This window comes from Amborella trichopoda, chromosome 12 (genome assembly GCF_054954075.1).
Source record: "Amborella trichopoda isolate Santa Cruz 75 chromosome 12, AtrichopodaSantaCruz75HAP2 v2.0, whole genome shotgun sequence".
Taxonomy (NCBI): Eukaryota; Viridiplantae; Streptophyta; class Magnoliopsida; order Amborellales; family Amborellaceae; genus Amborella; species Amborella trichopoda.
The window spans coordinates 3,009,568-3,031,632 of record NC_142347.1 but is presented as its reverse complement, the minus strand read 5'-3'; the positions used below and the strand labels follow the sequence as shown (position 1 = coordinate 3,031,632).

The window sequence follows — 22,065 nt, the reverse complement described above, 5'->3', positions numbered from 1 at the left end:
CTTCGTTTGACGCATTAAATTACAGGAATAACCTTAAACAATTTCAATATGTACTTTATACCCTAAGGCCTTCTGAGCCCACCAAGTGGCAGTTACATCTTCCTCAAAGTTCAAGCAAGACAAATAGACCCCAGGCCAAGACAAATTTTGCTTTTCTTTATTTCGCTCTCCTTTTGCTTTTGTTTTTTTTTTTTTTGCTTTTTCCTTTATTTCTATTTTATAAGATTTTTCCTTTTTTAAAATTTTTTTTTTAGGAATATGATTGCGACAGGAATTTTGTTCAATGAAATTGTTTCTTTCTCCTTAACCGTCCCTTGGCGCCCCCCTCCAAAAGAAATATAAAAAGAAAATATTTCTCCTTAACCCAACAAAAAACAAAAAAATTAAAAGAAAACAGAATTTCATCCTTGGTTTTTTAGTAGAAGGCGGAATATACTACGTTACTTGACAGCCTTTGTACTCTCTTATGTCTTCTCCTTATACAAATGTCCCTACTTCTCCTCGTACAATCCCCTTCTCACCTGAAACCCAATTTTCCAACCATTTGCCATGCCGGACTCCTTTGATTTTGAAGAATTCCGGTGCCCTCCATCACCGGAAAACTCACTCAACTCATCCTATACCACAACCAGACCCAACTCTCCATGCCGATCTCGAAGCCCGTATAACAGGGCTCCAATGAACTCCAGACGCAGCTCTGTGAGTTCAATTGGCCGGGTTCCTGTGACTTCATTGGTGGAACCCGACACTTCCTGGCAAGGTGAGATCTCTTGGCAGTTTGAACCCACTGGGTGGGCACGAAGCAATAACCTCGGAGCTGCCCTGAGTCCTTGGGCTGGGGGTACTATTGAAAATTCTCGCCCTTTTCGACGAAGTGCCAAGGATTTCTACCTCCCCAATGTTTCCGATGGATTTTCGGGCGTATTCCGGAGCTTTACCAATCCATCTTATGACTTGTCTAATACAAGCATGAGCTTCATGGGGGAAACCCCTAGGAGTAGGAGGAGGAGAAGGCTGGAGTTACATAGCTATGTTCATGGGGAGGAGCCAGTTTCTAGTTATGGAAATTCCAGTCGGTTCAGGAGTGGAAATCGATCTCCTCGGTTTTCCAAAATAGGAATCGTTGGAAATTCTAGTACAGGAAATCTTCCCTTGGCTAGCAGGGACGAGCTGAGCATCGTACGATGTGCTGAAATACCAAAAGAAGAAGATGAAGCAATTCATATGTCGGAAGCGATTAAACGTGGTGCCGATCATCACACGACTAATCTACATACATATGAGAAACCTGGCCATCTTCACCATCAATTAATGGATTCTAAGCATCATAGCCATCTCCATACACACCATTCCATGCATGGAGACGACGACTATGATGATGATGATGATGATTATGATAATGATGATGACGACGACGATGATGAGGTTGATGGCAGTAAGGGTGCATCTATAGGGTTAGGCAGCCTTTTCAAGTACTCATCAAAGATGGATTTGGTCCTAATTTTTTTCGGGTGCGTCGGAGCTCTCATAAATGGTGGGTCACTGCCGTTCTACTCGTTCTTTTTTGGTCAATTTGTGAACAAACTCGCTGCAGATTCACAAAACAACAAGAGCCAGATCATGAAGGATGTTAATGAAGTGAGACATATTCTCCTCACTTTTTCTTTTATTTCAAATGTAACTGCACACCATGAATTGCTTGCTATATGTCATATTGCACGTGTGGCACATAACATCTCAACCATCGATTTCCAATAACAATGATGGTTATTTATCGATGTTTCGCCTAACTAGTTTCTGCACCAGCTGATCACCATGAGCCATCACCCATTCATTTTGGGCAGAGACAGCTATGATCTTATATACTACTTTCAGTACTTATTTACAACTTTGTGCATTTTGGTTCTACATCCTTGTGTCATAATTTTCAAGTGACAAAAAGATGTGAACTTTCAATATTGGAAAAGTATGCAATGGTAAAGAAAGGGCGCTCAGGGTGAAGATGCACAATAAACTGACATTCTAAATTCCATTCCTATTTTGGGTAGAGGCTCCTTTCGCTGTTGAATTGCTCTAAAACAAAAACTGAGAGAAAAAATGATGGGATTGAAAAGAGGAACAACACAACTCATCCATCCATTGTTGATTATGGATAATTGAGGAGTTTGATAGCACACGGTTTGAAACCCAGCTTCAATCATGATACTTGAAGCCTTTAATATTTCATTAAAAAGTGGGGCTTTTGTGTCCAATTGTATATTTTCACTTCCTCCAAAGTTCTAATTTTGTTGCTTTGGATTGCTACAGATATGTGTGCAGATGTCTGGACTGGCGGTCGTCGTGGTCATTGGGGCATATTTAGGTAAAACCAAAATCTAAGTAAAAACCTTGTAATTTCACTATAACATCCAAAATATAAAGGAGGGTATATGCTATATAATCCATATTAACATTAAAAATTGAGCTGGTAGACTGATCGACCGTCAACAGCCAAACCAAATAGGGTATGCCGGCCTCTATCAAACTTGCTGGTTGTTTTTATTTATTAAGGAGATAAAATAAAAAACTAATGGGAGGGGTATTTAGACTCCTACCTGCTATCCAATGGTTTTGGCTTTCTGGTTTTTAAATAAAGGGAAAGGTTAATATACATCTTCATACATATATATTATACATACATCTCTCATCTCCTAGTCGTCTGATTTGAATGGACAGTTGAGATGGCCCCAATCACAATGTCGTACCTAAACACTATTTTTTTTTTTTTTTTAGACATGATATTGATACCAAATTTGGGACGTCCAATCCTCCCTTAAACTGCTTATGAAAATATAGAAAAATATTCTTGATAAAAATAAAATGACCAATGTATCAGTGAAAGTTATAAGGGTAGTTTGATGATTTTATTTTTTTAAAAATGTTTTTTAATAATTTTTTGGGTACTACTCATTGAGATGATGACACACTAAATTTCATGTTCATATATTTGTAAAAAAAATTAAAAATAAATACTCTGAAACTTTAGATCTAGACCAAACAGTCAATGACTCATTGTTGACATCATGGATGAAGTCATCCCAGCCATCCATTAGATGAAAGATGAGAGACTGTAGATAAAATATACATAGGTTTGGGATGTATATTTTATTGAATGGCTTAAAAACACATATATAAGGTAAATAGTCGAAAGAAATTACAAGGCTAGATGAAACACAAATGTCGTGAGGTCAAATTTACTCTTAGTTATCAGATGAGAAATCGGGTTGTTGGGGTCATGCTATTGATTGCGTTTGAAGTTCCACAAAATTCAAAACTTTTGTTCTAGAGATGAATACATGCCCCATCACTCCAATTATGCATCTATGCTTGAAGAATTTGTGACTTTATGGCTTCACTGTATAACAATCCCATATTATCGTCATTATTGTCAAAATCGTTTTTCAACTAATTGAGATCGGCTACACGAATCCAGTCCGCCATTCTGATCTATTAAAAGTTATACTATACATAATACAATTTTAAAATAAAAATCAAGAAAAATATGGTAAGGTTGAATTGAATGTGTAGAGATAACATGCTGGAGGTTGGTGGGGGAGAGATCAGCTCAGACAATAAGGAGGGAATATTTGCGTGCTGTTTTGAGGCAAGACATGGGCTTCTTTGATGCTGATGTGAATACTGGGGATATAATGCATGGCATATCAAGCGATGTTGCCCACATACAAGAAGTCATGGGTGAAAAGGTACTCTCTCTCTCTCTAAAGGACATGAACGTAATATTTTTGACATGGGTGAGGTTTGTATAAGGTGCTCACCTTATACTATGCAATTAAAGTGCAGTTTTAAATTTTTCGCTCCTTGAAACTTTATGAGGGCTTGAAAATTTATATTCAACTCTAATTATAAAATTTAAAATTTTGAAAACGATGCAAAATGTGTAGATTTACAAATATTTGAAAATGTTGAAAATAGATGATCTAAATTATTTGTTACAAGATGCAATATTTTTTAGGACTTGAAATTCTTTTTCTTCTTGGTATCCTCGAGATGATCAATCGGAAGGTTTTCCAACCTCGGAACACGTTTTTCTAGTGAATTTTTTTGACGAAGGATAAAGTTTGCAACCTTATATAAACTTTTTCCTTTTGTGTTTGCCTATTGAGGCCTGGACATTTGTCCCCATTCTAAAAATGCTTGGGCATGCTTCAAACCACTTTAATTTCTATAATTCACAAACCTAATATTATTAACAACCTTTGCTTTTTTTTATAATTAAAAAGAAAAGAACCCTTATTTTTTTGGGGTAGACTATTAATAAGCTAATAGTCTTTGCATTAGTATACTTATTCTTAAGTTTGACGTAGCTTGATTAACTTACACATGGGCACGATCTGGTAGGGACTTATCCATAAAAGAAAATGTAATGAACCACACATATGAGGGCAGCAAAGCTAAGTCCGGTTACGCCCAACTTTTCTTCAATATTGTGCACAATCAATAGTGTATCCCTAGCCATCTAATATCATATCTGATGGCTACAAATGGTTGTGATGGACTTGTGTCCAAAGCAAATGATCTTATGCTATACTTTATTATATTATATACACCCTTGGGATCACATTGGGCATTATTTGTGTTTACTCTGAAATTTGGAGACCTAACATCCTCAATTCAAAGCTAACTTCAGAAAAAGAAAAAAATTAAAATTTAATTTTGGGTTTTTTACGTGCAGACTAGGTAAAATTATTAAAGTTACCCCTTGGCCCATAAGTTCGGTAATGTTTCCACAAGGTCCTACACCTTCCCTCTCTTGGGATATATATATATATATATATATATATATATATATATATATATATATATATATATATATATATATATATATATATATATATATATATATATATATATATATATATATATATATATATATATATATATATATATATATATATATATATATATATATATATATATAGCAATGATTTCATGCAACGGTTGTATCATAGTATAATGCAACTACACTTCTAGAAAACTATGTTTTTGGAATTTGTATGACTCCAAAATTTGCACACACATTCTCTTCATCCTCATAATCAATCTTATGGGAAAAAAAAAATCAATTTGCACCGTTGATATGATAAAAATTAGTACACTCCAACAGTGAATCTCAACTGTCCACTCGGTGAATTTCAAGATCTAGGCCTTGACAAATTCAAAATCACTTTTTTCTGTTTTAGTATTGTTAATCTAATAATGATAATACTATTTAAAAATTTTGAGAATAAAAAAATTCTTTTGAGGTCTATATCTAATCTTCTCACTAAAATGGACGGCACATATTAATTGAGTTAAAAAAACACCTTTTAGGGAGTTTTTTCTAAATTTTATTTTTTGTGATTATTCTTTAGAATGAAAAGAATATATATCTAAAAAATTGAGTGAAACAAATATCTCTAATGTGGTTTTTAAATGTGGTTGCATTATATTTATGATACAACTGTTGCATAAAATCATTGCTTATATATATATATGGGATTAGCCCACTAACTCATATGAACATTTGAGCCCAACGACCCAGATTGGATATGGGTCAATCTGATGATCACAGATGTCCGTTAGTTTTTGAATTTTATTTTATTTTCTACAAATCCAAATCATTTGAAATTTTAGATGCGTGTTATTCTCATCAAGGCGCACCTAATAAAAATATTAAAAAAATATTCGTGAAAAATAAGATAACCAAAACACCCTCGAAAGTTTTTGGGGGTATTTTGGTCAATTTATTTCATGTAAAATATTTTTTTGATATTTTTTAAAGATTCATCTATTTTTTAATAAAAATACACAAAAAATTTCATGTGGTTTGGATTTATAAAAATAAAACTAAAATTCAAACACTACCGAATATCTGTGATCGTCAGACCGGCCCAGATTCAATAAGAACGTTGAGTTCATATGTTCATATGAGTTAGTAGGCTAATCCCATATTTTCCTCTATATATATATATATATATATATTTCAAGCTTCCACCCTTGGTCATCATAACTTTGTTTTCTTCTAAATTTTTTTTGACCTTTGTATGGTAGCCTGTTGTCATAGAACCACCCTATTTGTTCGGCGGTTCAATAATGGAAACATTGGACTACACTATACCTTTAAAATCTATTTATACTTCAAAAGCAATCTAACGTTACAAATAACATATTGTATTAAAGTTTTTTTATACTTCAAAAGCGGTCCAATGTTACAAAACATTGAACTACTAAAACATTAACAAAACTTGAGTCTAGACGGTCCGATGTTTTTATTATGGGGTGGTTCAATATTTTAGACATTGGATTGCTTTACAAAGTCAAAGAGTAATAGTACTATTGAAAGAAAATAGTTTGATATTTGAAACATCAAATCAGGGGAAAATTTGGAAAAAAAATAGAGGGGTACGTTAAAAATACTTTGATATTTTATTTTCTAGATATAAGTGCCTGTGAAAACTAAAATCTTAATATTGAACAGTAATTGTCCATTTTTTAGATGTACGAATCAATATAATGAAGAACTATAAATTTAATTTGTTATTTCTTTGGATATATTATCTCATGATTTCAATCCGGCTTGCAAAATTTCACACAGAAAAAACCAATCCACGCAAATCTTTTAACCAATGGATATGTGTATAGTATGCTCCCTGTTTCCATCATCGGTGAAGTATATTGAATGAGACATGTCACTCGGGTCAAGTCATGCTCCTTGGATCTGTTCTCTCTGATCACCATCCATCGAAAGGTTGGAAAGTGCCACCATTTACAATTATAGCTTTCTTTTTACAGTTATATATCATGTTTTAATGCCCTAACATTAAGAAATCGGAATCGGGCACTGACTCGACAAGGTCCTCCCAGTCGGCTTATTAGGTTCGGTGACATATTTAGATACATGATTAGGGTATCCTAGTATTTTGGATAAAAGACGCAAGTTTCTTAATGAGCACACAAGGAATGCAGAAGGACAAGTAGAGCACCTACTTGAAATTGAAAAAATAAAAAAATGAACATATTAGAAAAATGGGAGACTCGGGCGATTTAAGGGATTTTCCGTCCAGAATCATCCACCTCTCGGTTCTGATTCTACTCGTCCGATTCCAAGCCTGCACTTTTTGAATGATTTTTAAATACTTCCCTTTAGACGTTCAAGCTAAGTTGAGTTTATTTGGAGGATAAGTTGATGCTCCTACCCAGTACATTCATTGCCTTTTCCATAAAAAATGTAGGTTGTGTCAGGTAAGCAACCAACATAAAGTTTTATCAAAATTTTTTATGAATCTTGGATCTAAGTTATCTGCTTTTGCTAGGATGTTGTCCTTGATAGAGCAGAGTGACGGACCAGGATTTGTGTAGTAGATCCCAAATAGTTAGAAAAAAAACTATAATGATGATGATGATATCGAAAACTTACAAATCTTTTAAACAATGAGTATTTTTTATTTGACTCGGTTTCTATGAGTCGGCCAACTCATCAATTTAAATAAGTCTTCTTTCTTAAATCTATTTTTTAGATTTTTCATTCAAAATTTGTGCGAATCAAAATCTCAACTAGTAGGAATTGAAAAAAAGAAAAAAACTTGGAAATAAAAAATGAAAGTTTTTTTTTGAGATAATTTTGGCACCATCGATTTCAAAATTTTTGTAGTATATGAGGGGAGGGGATGTTATTGTAGAAGTGTGTTGTTGAGGCAAGTACTACTTTTTCCTTTTCTTCAGTTATATATTCCCGGAGAAAAGAGGTTTACATGTGTTTTGTGAGAGACTGTGCAGATGGCTCACTTCATGCACCATGTATTCACGTTCTTGACGGGGTATGGGGTGGGGTTTTATCGGTCGTGGAAGATCGCATTGGTTGTACTCGCAGTCACTCCATTAATGATGCTCTGTGGGATCCTCTACAAGGCTCTCTACGTTGGCTTAACAGCAAAGGAAGAGGTCTCACCTTCTTTTCATTATTTTCTTTTTCTTTTTTTATGTTTTAAGTTAGAGAGGGGAAGAGATATTTTAACATCATTTGGAGAGAGAGATTTTCATCTTTTTTTTTTTTTGAATGAATTGTTACATATAGTTTATAAGATCAAAATTAACAACCACATACAAATTATATCACTAGTACGAGGTGGGAGCAATATTCGAAAAAACGAACTGGCCTTAGAAACAGGCCAAGGGCTGGGTCGAAGTAAATGGTAAACTGGTCGGTTCAACCTGTAGGTCCCCGACTTCTTCAAAAAGTGTTAAGAAAAATAAAAAAATATTTAAAATCCAAAAAAATATGAGAAATATATTTAAAGCTTGATTAAATAAAACACTTCTTAATGAAGGTGAAAAGTAGTGAAAAAAAAAATTCATTTTAAAAAATTGATTTGTGTGGTATTTTAGAAATTTTTCATAAAAAAGATGGGAACATGTAAAAATAAATATTCACATCCAAAAAAACACCTTTCCAATCTTTGCCATTTTTTTTTTCTTTTTCTTGGGCTTAAGTGAGAGAGGGGAAGAGATATTTTAACATCATTTGGAGTGGGAGATATTTTCTTTTTTTGAGTAGTCAGGGTCAGTTTATAAGATCAAAATTTACAACCGCATACGAATTATATATCTAGTATGAGTCAGTGTTAAGAAAAATAAAAAATATTAAAAATCTAAAAAAATATGAGAAATATATTTAAAGCTTCATTAAACAAGTTTCTCGAGATGAAGTTGAAAAGTAGTGAACAAAAGTAAAAGTTAAAAAATCCATTTGTGTTTAGAAGTATTTTAGAAATTTTTCATAAAAAAAGATTGGAGCATCTAAAAATAATATTCACAGCTAAAAACACTTTCCAATCTTTGCCATCTTATCTTTGATTTTTTTTTTTTTTGAGTGTGAGAGGGAAGAGATATTTTAACATCATTTGGAGAGACATATTTTCATCTTTTTGAGTTGTCACAGTTAGTTTATAAGATCAAAATTTACAACCACATACAAATTATATCACGAGGTTGGAGCAATGTTCAAAAAATCGAACTGGCCTTAGAAACCGGCCAAGGGGCGAGTCCGAATAACTGGTAAACTGGCCAGTTCAACCGGTCTAACCGGATAGATCCCGTCCGGTCCCAAAAGTACTAAGAAAATTATTAAAAATCCAAAAAAATATGAGAAATAAATTTAAAGCTTGATTAAACAAAGCATCTCCAAATGGAATTGAAAAATAGTGAAAAAAATCAATTTAAAAAAATCGATTTGTACCTAAAGGTATTTTAAAAAATTTTCATAAAAAATATGAAAACAATATGAAAACATGTAAAAATAAGTATTCACAGCCAAAAAAAACTTTTCAATCTTTGCCATTTCTTTTTCATTTTCTTATGCTTAAGTGAGAGAGGGGAAGAGATATTTTAATATTTTTTTGGAGAGAGAGAGATTTCCATCTTTTTTGAGTTGTTACAGTTAGTTTATAAGATCAAAATTTTCAACTACAAACAAATTATATCACTACTATGAGGTTAGAGCAATGTTCGAAAAGTCGAACTGGCCTCGGAAACCGGCCAAGGGCGGGTTCGAGTAACTGGTAAATTGGTCAGTTCAAACTGTCATACCGGTTAGGTCTTGACCGGTCCAAAAAATGTTAAAAAAAAAAAAAAGAATATTAAAAATCCAAAAAAATATGATAAATATATTGAAAGCTTCATTAAACAAAACACCTCCAAATGAAATTGAAAAGTAATACAAAAAATAGATTTTAAAAAATCCATTTGTGCTTAAAGGTATTTTAGAAATTTTTCATAAAAAAAAGATGGGAATATGTAAAAATAAGTACTCACAGCCAAAAAAAAAAAAAAAAATTTCCAGTCTTTGACATTTTTTTTTTCCTTATGCTTAAGTGAGAGAGGGGAAGAGATAGTTTAACACCATTTGAAGTGAGAGATTTTCATTTGTAACAGTCAGTTTATAAGATCAAAATTTACAACCACATACAAATTATATCACTAGTATGAGGTTGGAGCAATGTTCGAAAAATCAAACTGACTTGGAAACCGGCCAAGGGCCAGGTCCGAGTATCTAGTAAACTCGCCGGTTCAACCCGTCTAACCGGGTAGGTCCCGACTAGTCAAAAAAGTGTTAAGAAAAATAAAAAGATATTAAAAATCCAAAAAAATATGAGAAATATATTTAAATCTTGATTAAACAAAACACCTCCAAATGGAGTTGAAAAGTAGTGAAAAAAAATAGATTTTAAAAATTCGATTCGTGCCTAAAGGTATTTTAAACAATTTTCATAAAAAAGATGGAAACATGGAAAAATAAGTATTTACACCAAAAAAAAAACACTTTCCAATTTTTACCATTTCTTTTTCTTTTTCTTATGCTTAAGTGAGAGATATTTTAAATCATTTGAAGAGAGAAAGTTTTTCATCATTTTGAGTTGTCACAGTCAATTTATATGATCAAAATTTACAACCAAATACAAATTATATCACTAGTATGAGGTTGGATCAATATTCGAAAAATCGAACTGGCCTTGGGAACTGGTAAACTCAAAAAGATAAAAAATAAAATAAAATATTGAGATTACGGCAAAAACCACTAGCTAATCATTTCTAAAAAATCTAATTTACATAAAAATTTATACACAATTAATATATTTTCTTACAAAATTTTCAATTCGTATTTATTTTTTATTTTTTTGTGTCCTGAGTTGTAAACGAGCTGGTCCGTGTAACTCAGCCGAGTCACGGAACCATGAGTGTACCTATTAACTATTGTTTTGTCTGAAATTTGAAGGTTTCATACCGAAAAGCGGGTAGTATCGCAGAGCAAGCAATTAGGTCTGTGAGAACAGTGTTCTCCTTTGTTGCGGAGGAGCATTTGGCATCAAAGTACGCAGAGTTACTGGACAAATCAGTGCCTTTTGGAGTGAAGATTGGATTTGCGAAGGGAGCGGGCATGGGGGTTATTTACTGGGTCACTTATGCTACTTGGGCTTTGGCCTTTTGGTATGGATCCATTTTGGTTGCCAAAGGAGAAATTGATGGTGGGGCTGCCATCGCTTGCTTCTTTGGGGTTAATGTGGGTGGCAGGTAATTTAATTTCCTTATTTATTTTTGAGTAATCTATGTACCGACATAAAAAAAAAAAAAAAAAAATGATCCAATTTTGAATAAAAAATGTGCGCAAAAGTTATCCCGAGGGGCAATTTTGACAAAAATAAGAAAAGCTTGTTGACTGACTTGCGGTGTAATATTTATCTAAAATTGACCCATTTTGTATTTTTTTTTTTGTCCGTACGTAAATTACTCTTTATTTTTCTCTTCCTTGGCTGTTTCTAGGCTTGGAAACAAGTCGGGTCTAGGTTGGGTTCACCTTAACTAGGCAAGGTCTAGAGTGGCCCAGACCTAGTCAGTTCCAAATTGAAATAAGAAGATGAATAGATCATGTAACATACAGGATCGAATCCACTTCAACCTGGTTAGACCTAAACTAGACCCAGAGCCTGACTGAACCTGGACCCTTCAAAGTTCAAAAAATTGTCAATTTCAGAGCTTGAGCTCCTTGCTTGATCATCAAATCCACAATTGCATCTTTCTCTATATACATGCGCAAATTTAATCTCTCACCTACAACCCAAATCCATAACTTCTTCCTATAACTGTCTCAAATCCATAACTTCTTCTTATGACTCCATAACTTCTTCCTATGACCGTCTCAAATCCATTACTTCTTCTTATGACTCCATAACTTATTCCTATGACAGTCTTTTTTTTTTACGGCACGGCACGAGTATATAGAAATGGAACTTGAGACATAGTGCTACGAAAAACCAGCTGCTACGGCTTTGACCCAAGCCCGATTCCTTTCTTCCTACGATAGTCTAAAACATGGCACTTCCTTTCTCTTTTGCATCATTTTTTGGCATTCTCTCACACGCCATTGTGCATCTCTCTCTCACACACCTATGCCTACTGGCATATATACTATAGTGGCATAGACGTGTGCTTTATGTCTCTCATAGTGGGCTCTTTCTCTAACATATGCCGGGACTTGTTAAACAAAGAATGAGATTTTGCATAAATGGTGTCTTTCTATTGTCTACAAAAATTTCTATTAATATGAGTGTTATATAATCATGGATGTAGGGGATTGGCCTTATCGCTCTCTTATTTCGCACAATTTGCACAAGGAACGGTCGCAGCTGCAAGGGTTTTTGGGATCATTGATAGAGTGCCTGAGATTGATCCCTATGACTCACAAGGAAGGATTCTATCAACATTAAGAGGAAAGATTGAATTTCGAAATGTTAGTTTTGCATATCCATCCAGATTAAACATACCAATTCTCCGTTCTCTGAATTTGGTGGTCCCTGCGTCTAAGACTATTGCTATAGTTGGTGCTAGTGGAAGTGGAAAGTCCACCCTTTTTGCTCTCATAGAGAGGTTCTATGATCCAAACAAGGGTAAGAGGGTTTGAAAATTTGAGATTTTGTTTTTCCCTTCTTTCATGGAGATAATTAATTTGAGAAATTAAGAAAACACAAATTATTTTGCTTTTACACTCTAATTTAGTTTAAGGTATAAAGAAATGTCTTCCCAACGCCTATAGGTGAAAATGAATAGTGATTTTACCTACCCTCATCACCGTCCAAAGTTCATCCCACCATCACGATTGTCCGGTAGTGTTTCATTTTTCATTTTTTTCTACAAATCGGAATGATCTAAATTTAGATCGTGTGTACATCTTATTGAGGCGCACCTAATAAATATATATAAAAAATAATTCGTGAAAAAATGATCAAAATACCCCTTAAACATTTCGGAGGTATTTTAATTAATTTATTTCATGTAAAATATTTCTTTGATATTTTTTCATAGATTCGCCTATTTGTGATGAACAAACACTTCAAATTTCATATCATTCTGATTTGTAGAAAAAACATGAAATACTACTGGACAAATGTGATCGAGCGATGAACTTTGGACGGTAATGAGAGTAGGCGAAATCACTGTTCATTTTCGCCTATAAGCGTTTTGTAATATCTTCCAAGATATAATATAGGTCATGAAATATTAGAAGACATATGATCGTGGGTTGGAGTATTTTTAACGGGTAAAATATTGAATAGTTTATAGGATTGTCTATAAATAGACCATTTATCTTCTTTATTTTTTGTACATGGAGCACGATCATTCCCAATTCATTAGATGTCAATTGGATGGCTTGGGATAAGTCACGAAGTCCAAGATAATTTTTTTTTAAACTTTGTATCTATTCAATGACACTCTTATAACCATCCGTTTTGAAATTTAAGGAACAAAAATAATTGTGACCTCCATATACAAAAGAAAAATAGTCTCTTTGTAGACAATCCTATAGATTACCTCTTATGAGTATTTTGATACTTTTTTCTAAAATAAAGCCAAAATTTCTTTTTGACTTTTCAAAAATTTTATTCACACTTTATGCCTCTCACATAATTTTAAATGGGGCCTATTACTTTGGGATTGTATATAATGACATCATTTATCTTTGGTCTCATTGTATACACTTTTATGCCCTCTTAATGAAAAACACAGGGAAAAGAGAAAGAGGGGGGAGTGAGAATGCACAAGGATCATAATTTTCTCACTCCTTTTCTTTTTCTAAGCATTGATTTTTTAAGATGATAATATTTTCTTGGACCTCTGCTTGTCTAATTCTCTGGAAACTTATTTTCCTTTTCTTTTAGACAACTTACAGTATATGATGACATTGTGTATATTTCTCTAGGAGAAATTCTCTTGGATGGAGAAGACTTGAGGAGACTTCAGTTGAAGTGGTTAAGGAACCAGATAGGAATGGTGGGGCAGGAGCCTGTCTTGTTTGCCACCACCATTATGGAAAACATATTATTGGGGAAAGAAGGCGCCTCAAGAAAGGAGGCTGTGACCGCTTGCATTGGATCTAATGCACACACTTTCATCACTCAACTCCCCCATGGTTATGATACTCAGGTACTCTTTACCACCATCTAGTTATCGGATTCGGTTGGCTTCCGCTGAAGAGGCCGGTCTTCTGATTTTCAGCTTAGAACGAAACAAATTGAAGCTCCGGCACATCCGCTTTGTCTTGCGTTGGGCTGCCCACTTTGGTGTGATTCAGCCTCTTCGGCCAAAGCATAGAATTGTCTTCTATTATTATTATTTTTTATTCTAACAAATTTTTATTATTTTAATATGTTTTATAAATAATATATACTTATTTATATTAAATCTTTTTAAAAATTCTGAAGTCTTTTTTCGAATAGACCGAAGCACCGATTTCTTTCTTTTTTTTTCATTTTTCCGACTCAACTGAAGAAGATTTTAAAGCGAATCAAACAACACTGCCACCATCTGTCTCTCATGTCATTGTACCCTCTTGATGAATTAAGTCTCTCTCTCTCTATCCCCCCCCCCCCCCCCCCCCCACCATCTGTCTCTCAAGTCATTGTACCCTCTTGATGAATTAAGTCTCTCTCTCTCCCCGCCCCCCCCCCCCCCTCCCCCCACACAATGAGCTAAGCCTTGAATTCATATAAGGATGAGGATGAACTCTCTATAAGGCCTAGTCTTTCCCCCCCGCCCCCTCCCCCACACAATGAGCTAAGCCTTGAATTCATATAAGGATGAGGATGAAGTCTCTATAAGGCCTAGTCTTTTATGAAACCTATATAAGGATGAAGTCTCTATAAGGCCTAGGCTTTTATGAAAACTAAATAAAGTTTCACCTCAAATCCTTGTCCGAAAAGCATCTTCAGCAACGAAAATCTCCACAATGGCTCTAAAATCAATTTCCAACACCAACAATAAAATTTGAAACTCAAAAAATGTACAGATCCTGGGGATTTTTGAACACTTATTTTATAGCGAAATGGATGGTCTAGACAATTTGTTAAAATATACACTATTTTTAGATCTTGAAATCTTAGTTTTTTTGCAATCATAATGTCCAAACCAAGATGATCGATGTAAAGGTTTATATTACAATTTATGAGTTATGAGGTGATGCTTTACTTATTTTGACAGGACTGCAGCCCTTTCAAACTATTTTCCTTCATAGAAATGTCTGAAATATAGCTATTCCTTCATATAAATGTGTGAAATATAGCAGACTAACCCACCTTCCTTTTACCATATTCTTTATAGGTGGGAGAAAGGGGAACCCAACTTTCAGGAGGCCAAAAGCAAAGGATTGCAATTGCTAGGGCCATGATAAAAAGCCCTAAAGTCCTCCTCTTGGATGAGGCCACCAGTGCCTTAGATGCCCAATCAGAAGGTGCAGTTCAACAAGCTATAGAGAAGATCTCACTTGGCCGTACAACCCTGGTTATAGCTCATAGGTTGTCAACAATAAAAAATGCTCATACTATCATAGTGATGGATCAGGGCTCCATCATAGAAACAGGGGATCACAATAGACTCATGGCCAAAAAAGGGGTATATTTCAATCTCAATAACATGGCTTCTGATAATCTCTCTAAAAACAATTCCCCAAACAAAACAAAGGATGCAGCTCCAAATCTGATGAATTATCAGGAACCCATTCAAGAATCCACATATTTTCATGCATCCAAATCAGTTTACAAAGAGAGTGTGATAATGAATGCAGATAATGAGAAGCCAAATGGAGGTTTTGCCCTATCAGAGGTTTGGGAGCTGCAAAAACCAGAGCTTCCCATGCTATTTCTAGGGCTTCTGTTGGGAATTCATGCAGGTGCAATACTATCCATCTTTCCATTGATATTGGGCCACGCTCTTCAGATCTATTTTTCTGGGAGTTCCTCGAAAATAAAGAGAGAAGTTGGGCTTCTCGCACTAGCTCTAGTTGGACTAGGCTTTGGTTGCATAATCACTATGACCGGGCAACAAGGCTTTTGTGGATGGGCAGGCACGAAACTCAGTCGAAGAGTTAGAGATTTGTTTTTCCAGTCGATTTTCAGGCAAGAACCAGGTTGGTTTGATTCAGAGGAGAATTCAAGTGGAGTTCTTGTCTCTCGACTCTCAGCTGATTGCACAAGCTTTCGAGCAGCTTTAGGAGATCGATTCTCTGTGATTTTAATGGGATTAGGGTCTGCAGCTGTGGGTTTAACCATCTCTTTCATGATTAATTGGAGGTTATCTCTTTTGGCAACTGCACTAACTCCATTTACACTTGGTGCAAGTTACTTCAGCTTGATCATAAACTTGGGGCCAAAATTGAGCAATGATTCTTATGCAAAGGCAAGCAACATAGCCTCAGGTGCAATCTCAAACATAAGAACAGTGGCCACTTTCTCAGCCCAAGACACGCTCGTCACCTCATTTAACAAAGCTTTATCAGAACCCATGAAGAAATCAGTGAGGAGATCTCATATTATGGGTTTGGCATTGGGAATTTCTCAAGGTGCAATGTATGGTGCATACACATTAACACTATGGTATGGAGCTGTTCTGAATAAGGAAGGGCGCGCTACTTTCGGAGAGGTGTATAAGATATTCTTGATATTGGTATTGAGTTCATTTTCAGTAGGACAACTAGCCGGTTTGGCCCCCGATACTTCAGCAGCAGCCGTGGCGATACCTTCTGTTCTAAGCACTATTAAAAGGAAGCCATTAATAGACACAAGTGAAAGGAGGGGAAAGAGACTTGGTGACTCAAAATTTAGCATCGAGTTCAAAAAGGTTTCTTTTGCTTATCCCTGCAGGCTTGATGTTGTGGTTTTGAGAGATTTTAGTTTGAAGGTGAAGGGTGGAAGTATGGTGGGTTTAGTAGGGGAAAGTGGGAGTGGAAAATCTACTGTAGTTTGGTTGGTGCAAAGGTTTTATGATGCAAATCAAGGGAAGGTTTTGGTTGGGGGTGTTGATGTAAGAGAGATAAATGTGAGGTGGTTAAGGGGACAAATGGGTTTGGTGGGTCAAGAGCCTGCACTCTTTTCAGGGACCATAAGGGAGAATATTGCTTTTGGTGATCCTAGGGCTTCTTGGACTGAGATTGAGGAGGCTGCCAAAGCAGCCTACATTCACATCTTTATCAGTGGTTTGCCTGAAGGGTATGAAACACCAGTAAGTACTCTCTCTCTCTCTCTCTCTCTCTCTCTCTGTTGCAAAGAGTGACTCGGGCTGGGTGCTTGGCCCAAGCCCAAGCTGAGTTCTCGAACCGAGTCTGAGTAACTCAGTTCGGATTGGGTTGAGTTTTGGCTCAAGTCAAAAAGTGTTAAAAAAATAAAAAATAATACTAAAACATCCAAAAAAAATAAAAATATTTTAAAAGTAAATTAAACAAAATGCATGTAAATAAGGTTAAAGAATCAGTGAAGGATGTATTTTGAAAAAATAAATTTGTCATTGGGGTATTTTAGAAATAATTCAAAAAGAAGGAAAAATGTAAAAAAAGTATCTAAGCCAAAACACCTTTTCAATCTTTGCCATAATAATAAAAACCATAAACAAATTTCTTACTTTTTTTTTTTTTTTTATTCTGAAATTTTTTAAGATCCTCAAATTAGACACCCAGCTCGAGGATACTCGAGCTAACAAGGGTGACGAGCTTGAGTTACCCGGGTTAGTCCAAGCTGACACTCCCGAGTAATGGAGCACTGCTTTCTCTCTCTCTCATCTTACATAGACACAAGATGAGCGTTGGCTCGATATCTGCAAACATATGCACATACACACACAAATGAAAATGACTCTACTTTGGTTTTCTCATGAAGCAAAGCGTACCATCTCACTTTTAAAATCTTATGTGCAGGTGGGTGAGAGTGGGGTGCAATTATCAGGTGGACAAAAGCAGAGAATAGCCATTGCAAGAGCAATCCTCAAGAAACCAAGGGTACTTTTGCTAGATGAAGCAAGCAGTGCATTGGACATAGAGTCAGAGAAGCATGTGCAACAAGCCTTGAGGAAGATCTCAAAGGATACAACCACCATTGTGGTGGCTCATAGGTTGGCCACCATTAGAGAAGCTGATAGAATAGCAGTGGTTCGTGGTGGAACAGTGGTTGAATTTGGGAGCCATGAAAGCCTCATGGCCTCTCACTCGAATGGGGCATATGCTAATCTAGTTAGGGCCGAGTTGGAATCCAATACACTCTCAGGGCCCTAACCCAAGAGTGTAATCTTGTGCCATATGAGATGAATCTAAATCTAGGTGGATGCTCATTTTATCTCTTAAGAGGGCGCGGAGGACGAATATGTAACGGGCATGATATCGTGCTTGTTACTTGAGAAATTTAAATATATTTTTTTTAATTTTTTTTATTGAAATCTCACAATAAAAATATTTAACGCAGCCTAAAGTCCCATCATTCCCTTTCTTTCGAGCTACCATTTCATATTGTGAAGGCATCGACACACGTATCCGTATGAGTATAACATAGCTTGAAGTTTGTGGACATTATGTACATGAGCTCCATCTTTCCTCCTTTCTTTTTTTTTGAGTAATTAAGTGGGGAACACAAAGTTTTTTTTTTTGTTTTGGAGTAATTCAATGGGGAACAGAAACCGCTATCTTTTTTTTTTTTTTTTATTGTAGATTAGAGTTAGATTTTTGAATATACTAGTGAGGCGGTGTCATTGATAGGAATGAAAATCACAATGTGGTGAGTAGTGTGGAGATGCTACAACCACAATTCGGATGAGCCTAATCAAAGAAACAAAATCTCGGGCAATCATCAATTAGTTATCGTGCATGCTTCCAAATACATGTATGATACTCATACAAAAATATATAATGAAACTTATTTTCCATTAGAGATACACAAATTTTCAAAGCGAGTGACCCATTTCCCATTAGAGCTACACAAATTTATGCAAATCTCTGGCCTTATAAGTAGGAGAGAGAGACTTGAATATTTGGTTTGAATCAAGATTGAATTAAATTTCAAATTTAGCATGGAAATCATCGAAAATTTTCCTGAAATTTGCGAAATTTCGTTCAAATTTTTCTAGTGTTCAGTCAAAATTTTGTTGAAATTTGCAAAAAATCAACCAAATGAAATGAGATTCCTGAAGTTTACAGAATATTTTGGTGAAATTTTTAGCTAGGCAAGTTAGGCTTGCACTATCTGAATGCTGGAGTCACGCCCAACACAACAACCTCAATAACCACGCCGACCAACCTAGCTACGAGCTCATCAAATATATCATTCCATGAGAGGTAATCAGGCCAATCAAGTCACTTTTGCGACAATGACTCTATTAGCTAAAATGGAAGAAAACATGAAGACCCTTTAGGGCTACCTAGAAACGATGGGGATCTATGAAGGCCAGAGGACAATGATCCCTATGGCCATATTATTAATCGTATGGATCATATGATAGTCCCCCTTTTCATAACTCTCCTATTGAATTCGGTAGGTATGAAGTTTAACCCATCACCTTTTTAAAATGGAGCTGAAGTTGTTACCAAATAAGCTTTATTTAGTTGGTGGAAGAGTTTTGGCATAATACCAAGATACAAAGTTGGGTGGGTCATCAATTTACTACTGAATTGGAAATACTAAAGAAAGAAATTTGTAAATGGAAAAGAGAATCTTGGGCTAACCTAGAGACAAAAATAGCAGTGACAAAAAAAAATATTGAAGAGATTGATAAGATCCAATTCATGGGAGGATCAATGCCACCAGAAAAAATGCGGGAAAGAAGTAACTCTCTTGCTTCCTTGTATGACCTTCAGAAATTGGAAGAAGTATATTGAAAGCCATGATCTAGAGTGAAATGGTTAAAAGAAAGAGATAGAAATACTAAATTCTTTCATGCTATTGCAAAAAAAATATGTAACTCCATTAATTAAATTAAAGTGGGAGATGTGGAGCTTATTGAACCAGGTAGCAAAATTGAAATAAGTTTAATTAACCATTTCAAATAAGCTTTTACAGTGGAAAAAAGAAAGCATTTTAGTCTTGAGAATGTCATCTTTGATAGATTGCCTTCTGAAATGGCTTTATGGCTGGAAGGACCTTTAGAAATATATGAGATAAAAGGTGATGTCTTCTCCTTGGAAAGGGATAAGGCACCGGGGCCAAACGGTTTTCCTTTAACCTTTTGTCCAACTTTTTGGGAGCTTCTAAAAGAGGATATTTTTTAATTCGTGGATGAATTTTATCATAGAGGTAAAATCTTGTCAACAATAAATTCTACTTTATTGCTTTAATTTCCCAAAAAATCAATTATAGAGAGTGTAAAGGACATAAGTCCTATTAACCTACTGGGGAGTATCTATAAAATTGTTGCAATGATTTTGGTAAATATATTGAGAGAAGTATTACATCTGGTTATGAAAGTCCTTAGTTTGCTTTCCTCAAAGACATACATATTATAGACAATATCTTAATGGTACAAGAATGCATACACTCAAGGTTGAAAGAGCAAAAATAAGGTCTTCTATGTAAAATAGATTTTGAAAAGACATTTGATAAAGCGGATCGGCATGTTCTACATGAAATCTTATGGAAGATGGGTTTTAGATCACGTTGGAGAGTGTCGATCCAGGGATATTTGAAGTCAACTCATTTCTCCATCTTTTTCAATGGAAAATCTTGTGGTTATTTTAAAGCATCAAAAGGCATTTGGCAATGAGATCCATTGTCCCCATGCTTATATACTATTGTGGCAGAAATTTTTAATATCATGCTGAACTCTATGGTGAGTAGAGGACTTATTTCTGGATTTAATGTTGGTAGACTAACAATATCTCACTTACAAGATGCAAATTATAATATTATCTTTTGTAGCCTAGAGGAGCAAAAAGTAAGGAATTTGTGGGTGTTTGTAAAGTGTATGGCAATAACAATGGGTCTCAAAGAGAATCTAAAAAAGACAAATTTGATTGGGATTGAAGTTTCAGAGAATGTGGTGACGTCTTTGGCAAAAATTATTGGATATGGGGCTGGCAAGTTTCCTTGTAAATACTTGGGTATTCTTTTATTTGGAGGAAACCAATCGACAACTATTTGGGATCCTATTATAGAAAGATTTAATAAGAAACTAGATCTATGGAAATCTAAAGTGTTGGTTTTTGAAGGAATATATACTTTTATTAAAACCACTTTGTCCAACTTACCCATCTATTTTATGTCCATTTTCAAAATGCCAAAGCAGGTTGTGAAGATTTTGAAAAACATTATTAGATCTTTTTATGGGGCAATGTAGGAATGGGAAAAAAAATTGAAACTTGTGAATTGGGAAAAGGTATGTACTTCCGACATAGATGGAGGTCTAGGAGTTAAAAATCTCAAGTTGATGAACGCTAGCCTATTGACTAAGTGGTGGTGGCGCTTCCAAAATCAACAGGATAACTTATGGAGAGAGGTATCAAAAGTAAAATATGGAGTAGATATATTGACTGCCCTCATTAAAAGTCTAAGATCTAAGGTTGGTTTTGCAAATATTTGGAAAGGAATTGATTCGTGTCGATCATTGTATCTTAATCATTGTCGCAAAGTGGTTGGAAAGGGAGATCACACCTTGTTTTGGTTTGATAAATACCTGAGAGACTTTGCTCCTCAAGATTCTTTCCCTGAGGTCTTTTCCAAAATCTACAATCCATTGGCTTCAATGAAAGATCTTAGAGGGCTGATTTTACTAACTCTTTTTTGAATATTGTTTGAAGGTATAGGAGGGTCTCAGATTCTTTCTTTCATGAGCTCCAATTGCTTATGAATCTGTTGCATAATTTTTTCTATGTTCCCAATAAAGATGATCGATTGGTGTGGGAACTCACTGCTTCAGAGGATTTTTCAGTTAAGTTTGTCTATCGACTGCTGCATGAGGAGAATCACAGAGTGATTGGTTGTAGTTTAGTAAGAATTTGTTATGTAGTATTTTCAATGAAATATTTTTCATTTTAAATAGTGGTTCTTTTGATGTATCTCATTGCTTTAGGGAGGCTAATATAAAAGCTGATGCTTTAGCAAAGGGTTTTGTGTACCAACATTCATCGGTGGTTACATCAATTTCTTTTTGAACCCTTTTGTAATCGTTAATGGGTGAATGACGTTCATACTAATTGATTTAAAAAATAAAAGAAAAAAAATATCATCGTCT

General features: G+C 35.0%; 1 protein-coding gene across 1 annotated transcript; it reads left to right on the top strand.

Annotated features, from left to right (window-relative positions):
* Positions 1–465: 465 nt before the first annotated feature.
* LOC18433711 (ABC transporter B family member 19) lies at positions 466–18,310 on the top strand. Its single transcript, XM_006843792.3, has 9 exons — positions 466–1,638; positions 2,308–2,362; positions 3,568–3,743; positions 7,816–7,980; positions 10,811–11,106; positions 12,163–12,479; positions 13,790–14,013; positions 15,187–17,082; positions 17,771–18,310. Exons 1-9 carry the CDS (start codon positions 550–552, stop codon positions 18,122–18,124), a joined length of 4,572 nt encoding a protein of 1,523 aa, XP_006843855.3. The 5' UTR covers positions 466–549; the 3' UTR covers positions 18,125–18,310.
* The last annotated feature ends 3,755 nt before the right edge of the window (positions 18,311–22,065 follow it).